This window comes from Ixodes scapularis, unplaced genomic scaffold, assembly GCF_016920785.2.
Source record: "Ixodes scapularis isolate PalLabHiFi unplaced genomic scaffold, ASM1692078v2 PGA_scaffold10__122_contigs__length_95168666, whole genome shotgun sequence".
NCBI lineage: Eukaryota > Metazoa > Arthropoda > Arachnida > Ixodida > Ixodidae > Ixodes > Ixodes scapularis.
The window spans coordinates 81,774,283-81,783,933 of NW_024609836.1; the positions used below are offsets into that span (position 1 = coordinate 81,774,283).

Below are 9,651 nucleotides of genomic sequence, written 5' to 3' on the forward strand. Positions count from 1 at the left end.
TAGCACCTGCGTAAGAATTATACACAATTTTCGAAACATGCTCAGTTAACGAAAGGCGGAAATCAAACAGCAGTCCCAGGTAACGAAAAATATCTGACCTCGCGATAGCTTAACCTAACACGCTATACGAGTACTGTATGCAGCTTGTCTTGCGGGTAAAGGAAACAACCTTGGTCTTACTGGGGTTAAGTTCCAAATTATTTGTCATGCACCAGTTTAGGATTGCCTGAACATCGTCTTGCATCCTTAGGCAGTCAGTAGTTGAAAGAATTTCGCGATAAATCTTGAAGTCGTCTGTAAACTATAGCACCTTTGAATTCAGCACACTGTCTAGCAAATCATTAACAAAAATGTTGAGTAACAACGGCCCCAAATTGAACCCTGGAGGCACTCCAGTATTTAAAACACATGAGGCAGAAAGTGACAGCCTATCAACATCATATATATTTTTCATAGTTTTTCAATAATACACAACATATATCGTCATAGTGTATTGTCAATAGTTTCTTGGAAGGATTTCCACAGTTCTGTGATTGCTTTCCGAAAGGTTTTAGAATGTTCCTCGAAAATTATGCGGAAGTCCACAATTGCAGTTGTGTTTTACGCCGAGCTACATACACTTCATTTCGTGGAAGTTCTTCGTCTGTCACCTAATAAGACCCCATCAATAGCATTACGATTGTTGAATATCGATAGTTTCTCGATATTTGACAATAAACAGTTCCACGATAGTCGACTAATGATAGTATGCTATCGAGTTTCACGATAATCGACTATCGATAGTTTTACGATACTCTACTATCGATAGTAGAATCGATGGTGTACATTGGATAGTAATATCGATAGTTTTAAGGTAGTCGATGATCGATAGCACTATCGATAGCTTTTCACTATACACAGTTATATTTGGCTTCCACTATCGATAGTATCGATACTACTGTCGATAGTTTGCATCACTAGTGTATGTGTTCGTTGGTGCGCGCATGACCCTTCACGTGCATCTGCGTGTTCGCGTGTATGTATATTCGTGCGCATGCGCGCGTCTGTGAGCGTGTGTGTGCACGCGTGAGCATGCGTGTCTGTGCACGGATGCGCGTGTGTGTACTTTCGTTGCGTTCAGCTGTCGTAGATAAATTGACACTGGATCCTGGGGAAAATGCGCCAAGCTCTCCTCAATGTCGCCATTTCGGTTCATGAAATGAGCAGTTTCTCATTGACCTCAACAGTATTTGTGAGCCTATTTAAATTCGCTGGTGACGGGCATATTTATAGAGAAGTTTCAATGCCTCAAAGCCCCGACGCCGCACGACGTGCAGCGTCGGTGGTTGGAGGCATTGAAAAATAATTTGTCTTGAAAGACATAATAAGAGCAATATAATTTTGAGATACCTGCGGAGATAAGCCTTATTGATAACTTGATTGCATACATAGTGCCAAAGACGCTTATCTTGGCGATGAGCGCTTTCAGGACGATGATGCTCAAAAGCGAACTTGGACGCGTTCAGAATGACCCTTTCCAAGCTTCGGAGGTTTGGACGGACCCCGTTGGCGATTGTCAAGGCAAAGAGCAACCAGTCAATCAGATCGCGTGGTTTAGTTTTCTGTATGTCAGTGTTTGATTGTGTCCCACTATCTGGCAAGGAAGGCAAGGGCGCTATATTTCCCAGAATCCATGTGACTTTAGTCTTAGATTTTGAGAGAAAGATTAAAATCGTTGTGCTGCTGTCGTCCGAAAATAATATTATAACAGAAGCATGCTGTAAAAAACAACTGAGCCTAGCGAATTTACGTAATGTAAAGGCTCGTTCACCTTGGGTTCACATTCAATCGAAAACAATCATTATTCTTCAAGGAAATCACAATAGTATTACGTAAAGAAGCTTGGCAGTCACTGAAAATACTTTCTTTGTATTCGTAATTTTGCTTCATGCTGACGGAAATTATAATGAAAAAATCATCAAGAATATACATGAAAGGGAGCAGCGACCGTCAGGTAAAGCCTTAACAATCCTCGCAAGATACAACGCAACAATATTGTTTACACTGCACCTGGATGTGAACAAAGAAAATTATGAAAGAAAAGCCAAAAACAAAGACGACGAGAAAAAAAAAAAACCCTACAAGACGAAGCTGTGCTCGCAACTAAACTTTTATTAGCAAAAGAAAAAAAAAACGCGTCTCCACGTGGTGAATGGTGTTGAATGGGGCGAAGCTCTGGTGGGGGGTGTTTGTCAGCGTAAACGCTGAGCCGCAGCATGTCGAGCCTTTCGTTCGTTTTCATCCATGTCACGCTGCGGTCAAATGCTGAAATGCGTATATGACCACAATCCATTCCACACCTGCTCTTTCTGACAGGGATGAAAACGAACGAAAGGCTCGGCATGCTGCGGCTCAGCGTCTACGCAGACAAGCACCACCAGAGCTTCGCCCCAATCAACATCATTCACCACGTGGAGATGCGTGTTTTTGTTGGTTTTTTTTGCCCCACACGAGCACGCCGTACGGCGGACGGACATACGGACATGGCTAGCCCCTGAGGAGCTTCACCCCTAAACAGATTAAAGGAAAGCGCATATGCAAAACAGATAACAGACACCAAAGACCACCACCTACTCATCTATCAAGCTCGACACTAACATAAGTGCTAAATATCCTCGAAAACCACCTTTCCTATTCGCTTGCAAAAGGCAAACCTCCTTTTCTGACAAAGCCACCGACGGAGCGCTGACACATAGATGCCACAAATGGAAATAAAAAAAATCACTTAATCACTTCTGTTTTTTTCGCTGTGTCTGGCCAGGACATCAAATTTACGGAAATTCGGCACGCACTCGCATCTACAAGGTGTCATAAAAAAATTAGAGGGTTTTTTTTTTTATCAAGAAAATAAACTAGGAATCGCCGAACGCTCATTTTCCGCCCAAATGTAGCGCTAAGGGTACCAACCAGATGTCAACGTTTCAGCCCGATCCGATACCTTATTTAAAAGTAACTAATTATTTTCGGAAAATTTCAATGAGAAAATGGAGCCCATTTCTGCCCGTTTTCGGTTTCTGGTGCCATAGAGCCCATGCATGTATTCGAAAACTAAATCGGCCGCCATTTTCCCATTGAAATTTTCAGAAAATCACTTAAAACTTTTGAATAAGGTGTCCGTTTGGTTGAAAACTTTGGCATCTGGTTGTGACTTCTAGGGCTACCTTTGGGCGGAGAATGAGCGTTCGACAATGCCTAGTTTATTTTTGCGGTTAAAAAAAACTGTTAATTCTTTTATGACACCCTGTACTGCAATGTATTGCCAAATATCCCCCAACAGTGGCCCCCAGTGAATAGGACTGCTCTCTAAGCCTGTCATTGTGACACCTCCCCGACTGCCCCACTTAAAAAATCTTACAAGAGACGGGGATTTCGTAAAACAAACGGACGAAACACACGTCACGAACCGTTCTCAGTCCGCTGTAGGAGGATGCCTTTTTGGTGACTAGCCCTGTCACCAACCCTAGAACACAATTGGCTCAATTTTTGAGGCACCGAGAAGACTACTGATATGCCGTACCTCCCTCCTATTCCTTCAGGTTATGAGAGACCCAACATAAGGACGGAACTATGACCATGCGTTTTCTGTCAATTTTCTCTTTAGCCTTCTCCACACCTTTGGCCTTCTTCAAAAGGGAACTTGCTACCTTCGTCAAAAGGTTCACGCGAAAACCCGACGACATTAGGATCCCTACCTGCTCCCGGAAACTGTCATTCGACGTGTGGACACACAACTTCTTAAGAGCCGAAGAAAAACAGGCGACAGCAATCCGTCCCTTCACAACTTTGGAATGTGAGGACCATTAGTCCAGAATAAGTTTCTTAGAACAGGGTCTGTAAGACCAACACATATGATTCTATACCCCGGCTGACCGACAGGTCCAAAAATTGGAGTAGACCTTCTTTAGGTTCCTCAAACGTGAAACTGACTACCACAGCACACTTACTGAATGCATCAAAGACCATATTCCGAGTGTCACTTCCATCAGCTCCTTTATAGAGGACTAAAAAGTCGTCCACGAACGGAACACTTTTTTTTTTTTTTTAACGCAGAAGAACACATGGTACTTTCTACAGCTCCGTCTGCCCCAGCAAGGAAAATGTCACTCAAGATTGGCGCCACCCATGACCCGATGCTCACGCCTTTTTTCCAAAGAAACACCTTATCGCGCCAGCCAACCATCATAGAGCTCAAATAAAACTGTAACAGCCCAAGGAAGCCTTCCGGGGCGACACCGCTAGCGTTTCTGTATCCAAGTTCCCCGTTAGGTTCAATGCATGACCTCACCGAGAATAACAGCTGGTCGTAGGGCAAAGAATAAAACCAGCCTTCACCATCCACACTAAGGGCCGATCACTTTCCTGCCTCTATATCTTTTAAAGAACTCTACTACCGCCTCAGAGTTGTGCACCTGGTAAGGGTTTCCGACATCTAAGGGCGACAGTTGCTTCTGGAGTTAGGAAGCCATCTGACGCTGCCAAGTTCCCCTCTCGGTAACAATAGCTCTAAATAGGCACACGTCCTTGTGCGTTTTGGCACTGAAAAATATGTCGACATGCAGGCCAACTGATTTTTTCATCCTCCCTTCCACCTGCTTCAGGGTAAGGCTATCACATAACATAATTGCCCGCTTTTTTACCTTTGTTCTTTTTATTTTTTTATTTTAATTCTTTTAATTGGTTCGGCCTCTGATTGTAATTTCCGTCAATACTGAAATTGCAACATGACCCCCGAAGACAAGAATAAAACAGTTAATTAGCATATATAGTTAGTTGGTCAACTTGTCATAACAATTATTCCCTCGTCTAATGTCCGTCGACAAAGATAGATACATGGTGAAGACGGCACTTGCCTAATTCGCACTCATTTTTTGGTCTCTTCTGATTAAAATCAAACCCGTATACGCTATTTATATTTTATCATTCTTCTCCAGAGCATTGATGATTAGAACAATTGAATGAACACTACTTCAACACTCTTGCCAGCTGCAGTTTGCATATCAAATATGAACGGGTATAGATGTTCATACTACAAATTGTAACGCGACTTTTTAGGAATTAATGTTCAGGTATGACTAAAGCACAATATTCATCATCATATTAAACCTAAGGATCCCATAAGGATAATCGGGCATTACTGCACTAACCATAATATATAAACCTTTAAAAAAGACTGCAAACTGTAAGCTCCTAGAGAATACGTCACTGGCAAGGTTTACAACGTAGGATTATATTTCCAGCGAATACAAGTATTTAATATATGACCAAATGATCTGTCAAGCGCAGAGGTCAGAAACATACGGCTTCCGGGCCGCATTCGGCCCGCGACTCACAGGCACTCGGCCTGCAGCCCAGTATAACTTTTCGATAGATGAATCATGGAACAAGAAATCTGACTAAATTTTTTTGCTGGAAAGCTGAAGTCCAGTTTGCAGACAATTGTCTGAAACTAGATTTCAGATTGCCAGCGAGAAATCCAGTTAGATTTTCTGTTTTATAATCCAGTTAGCGAAAAGATATACTGCTTTTTATCGGTACGGATACGAATCCCGGATCGCAAGTCTCGAACGCCAAAATGGCATGGGCCATGCTGATCTCACCTCGCGGATGAATTTTCGCTCAAAAAGTAGCTCTGCTCTTTTAACGTATTCGCATATCTAATACTTACCTATGTTAATTTTTTCTTTGTTTTCGCTTTTTTTTTCGCTTCACAACTTTTTGTAATGCACAAGAGTTCAGGTACTAGGATGCAAGCGTGAGTTCTTCGTTGAAGAATGCTTCTCGACTGCGCGAACTCTCGATCAGCAGGACATCTGTCGAAGATACAGCTAGATACTCGGCATCCTCGCATTGAACAAAATCATCAGAATAGCAAGAAATGTCAAACTAACTTCTCTTTTCTTTCAGAGACAAGTTGAGCTTGGTTAATTCCTGATTGAATTGAGCAACTGGAACGACCAGTGTAGTTGCTCTCTTACTCTATTAAAAATGCAAACAGGTTGACGGGCGGTGTCATTTTAATACTTGTCATCACATCAGGTCAGGGTCCAAAGTACTCAAATCAAATCTAAAGATGTCACTGGAAAAACTGTGAGTTTATAAAATGCATGGAGCACGAGGTCTAATCTCCTTAAAACGTTCTAACACCCCCCCCCCCCCTGCCCCCTCCCGTCTTACGCCGGCCCTCGACCTCTTCGGTGTGGGCCATCTGGGCCCCACACTCAAATGAGTTTGGTACCACTGGTGTAGTGGCTCAAGAAAAAAATTTTTATTTTTTAAATTATCTTTAATTTTCTCTCTTTCTTGATACTTTCCTTCTGTTATCTTTCAAAATCGTATGCCAATGTTCAGAAAAGACAATAAAAAAGAATAATGGCCTCAGGAAGGCGGAATAAAATTTCCACAGCTTGTGACGCAAATATTTTGTCAATATCTCTCATAGGCAGTGCGAAATTCAATTGTTGTGATTAGCTCGCTGTCACGGACTTTGAGAACAATGCGTGTGACAGGCCGTGTCTCTTTCTACGAAAAAAATATCCATAAAAATAATGCTTTCTTTACACCGGCGAAGCACTATATAAGCCCACTCCGAAATCTGTAACTACATCGTCGACATCTACCGTCCAAGATGAAGGCAACCTTTGCAGCCATTTGCTTCCTAGCTACAGTGGTGTGCACTATTGCGCTGCTGCCTGGTAAGTCTGTTACCAAAATTGTTGCATTTTTATGACTCTCCAGCTCGAAGATATTTTTCTTAGGCCCGCAATCTGCATCACAATTGTTGAGCTCTTACATCGAGCTCTATTGCTTTGTACCGAATCAACGTAAACCAACGATAAAATTTCGTATACCTCAGCCGCCAGATTTAGTTGCTTGGTCTTTCTGCGAGAACCGGATTTTTATATGCAAAGTGGCTCGTCGGAAAGGGCATGTCGGAAACAAAATAAATTTCAAGTTTATTAGTATATAATTCGTACTCGAGGATACAAAATTACTTCTGCCCCAGTAACTTCACTACTTTGAAACATATGAAACACTGTTTATTTTATCATGAGGAAGGGGGGAAACCAATGCAAAAAACTGCTTTTATGCAGACTGACAACCCATCAGTGCCCCTACAAGGCCAAAACTAACACGAGGCCAAAAAAGAATTTCAAAAGCTCATAATTATATATATTAATAGTTGTGTTTTATTTTATTTTTTTTTAAAGGGGGGGGGGGAGTGGGGGCGTTTTAAATTTTGTTTTTTTCGATGCCACCTCATTTTCTAACTGGTGTTCTCCATGAACGCATTTAATGAAGAGATTTTACGGAATGTAAAACTCGCATTATTTTTTTATAAATGGTTCTATTAAAAAAAATTCAATCAGCGCTTTGTGATAACATGGTAAAACACTGGTAAATGGTATTAGAATTTTCGTAAAAGCCACGATCCGAAAACAACGGAAACTGTTTGTCGGTCGAAATTAGAGTGTCTTTCCATGTTTTTCCCGTGCCTTATAACACCAATACTACGAACTAGTTTGAATATTACATGAGAGGTGCTCGACATAACATATCAGGGCAGAGTTGATCTCAGGACGAAACCGTATTTCGTGAGTGCGACCATCTTAAATTGTTATACATAATAATTTCATTCATATTCAATATATCACCAAATTTCTCTGCAGAGAAGATCTGCAGAGCACCACATCCTGTGGCAACCTGCACCGCTGGTGAACCGATTAAATCGATGTTCTACTTTGACGACGGCACCGACCAATGTGAGGAATACTATGGATGTGGAGGGGGCCCCAATGACTTTGGGTCCAGACGTGCCTGCATGGATGCCTGTCCTTACGGTAAGTTTTTCACATATTATTTTCTTTTCTTCCATTCAACACGGGCCACAGACTATGCTGTTGTTTTCCTACGAAGCTTTGTGACGTGCCACGTATTAAACAAGAACCACGTTTACGTGGAATTTACAACTGCCTTTACGCAGTCTGTTTACAGAAGCACTATTGTTTAGATAACTAAGCGCAGTCTTGAAAATTACAATTGCTGTATTAGGTTGTGCATTTCTTGCTATATCAGTATAGCACTACATCATGAGCCTTCTACCACACCCTGCGAAATGTCTGCGCGTCTACTTACCCTCCAAACACTCGAAGAGTCAATCATTGCGATGTAGGAAATCACCTCAGCGAATGATGAGGCGGAACATCTATTTAGACCTAAAAATGAAGTCTCCGCTGTGGCATTACGCAATGCAGAGCGTCATGCTTGCATCGCGTAATGCCACAGCGCAGACTTAATTTTAAGGTATAAACAAATGTTCCGCCTCATCATTCGCTGAGCTTATTTCGTAGATCGCAGAGATTGGCTCTTCGAAGGCTGTTCGGGTAAGTGGACGTGAAGGCATTTCTTAGAGTGTATAGGGGAGTACCGAACTTATATTATGAGAGGCGAACGCGAAAAGCGCAATCATTAGAATGTTAAAGTTTGAGCATATCATTAAAAATACTATTGTGTATGGCATATGAAATAACGATTTTACCCTTGTTCACCGTGAACATTGTTTGCCTAACGTCAATGCTCGTCTTGCTACTACTCTTTAAGTGCACTTAAACATAAATATGGCCAAATCAGGCTTTGGTACCAAGCAGTGCATTTTGCAAGCTATAGGAAGGTTCTAATGACTAGCAACTCCTACTGGCATCTTATAAAAATAGATGGTAAGATTATTTCAGGGGTTGCTCTTATCGGTCCCCAAACAATTATGTTTAATTTATGTTTCTTTAGTACAAATCAAGGAATAAAAATCAAAAGAAAAACAGACGCCGTTTTACGCTGTGTGACACTTGTATTCTCGCGCAGGTAAACACAAGCCAAAGTCCCCGAAGCCGTGAAAGTCTACTCGCCAATGATTCGGTAACTCTCACCAACCAATGCCGCGAGCTAAACAAAACCATATCCGTCATACGAACAGCTGTTATTCGTTTATTGTGCATTGCATCATGCAATCTAAAGGTCTTGTAGTGAATGTGTGCGGCTTGATTTTCACCAGCATTTACTCCTTTGTAAGAAGCCTTTTTTATCATAAAAAAAGTACTTGTGTGGTGAATTTCTCGACCAAATTATTTTCTTTTCAATCAAATATATGTTCCTAGTTGTATTAGACCAATTGGCTGTAATATATATATATATATATATATATATAAACACATGTATACGTGTGTGTGTGTTTTATTGTGTCCCAAACAGCTGCTAAGGCCTTAGGAGGGTTACACTTGGACGGAGTGGAAGACTATCGGATCAAAAATATTTTCACTCTGCGATGTGCGACACAGTATTACACTTATTTTTTTAAACATGCAAGGGTAGTGAAAAAGTCCAGGTCAGGATTAAAACGCTTTTCATACCTGGTCTACATCCGAGTAAACGGTGGAATAGATTTTAGTTTAAAAGGGTAAACAGAAACCGTAGACCGATTTTGTCGCTGGGGAACATGAAGTGAGATTCTACTCATTAACACGAGAGAATCAGTAGCAGCGTTGAGCAGTTTATATTTAAGAAATAACATGTCGCGAATTAGTCCTTTATTCGAAAGAGACGAATTAACAAGTGTTTCCA

The 9,651-nt window shown here is 41.4% G+C and overlaps 1 protein-coding gene across 1 annotated transcript; it reads left to right on the forward strand.

The window, feature by feature from the left end:
- Window positions 1-6,664: 6,664 nt before the first annotated feature.
- LOC8023825 (tissue factor pathway inhibitor-like) lies at window positions 6,665-8,927 on the forward strand. The gene is made up of 3 exons (XM_029982509.2): window positions 6,665-6,731; window positions 7,707-7,877; window positions 8,896-8,927. The coding sequence occupies exons 1-3, from the start codon at window positions 6,665-6,667 to the stop codon at window positions 8,925-8,927; spliced, it is 270 nt and encodes an 89-aa protein (XP_029838369.2).
- Window positions 8,928-9,651: the final 724 nt, after the last annotated feature.

Bases quoted from the DNA above. Each gene is read 5' to 3' on its own strand.
- LOC8023825 (XM_029982509.2), top strand. From the start codon at position 6,665: ATGAAGGCAACCTTTGCAGCCATTTGCTTCCTAGCTACAGTGGTGTGC. The intron at 6,732-7,706 runs GTAAGTCTGTTA...ATTTCTCTGCAG, and splicing joins CACTATTGCGCTGCTGCCTG to AGAAGATCTGCAGAGCACCA. The intron at 7,878-8,895 runs GTAAGTTTTTCA...ATTCTCGCGCAG, and splicing joins CATGGATGCCTGTCCTTACG to GTAAACACAAGCCAAAGTCC.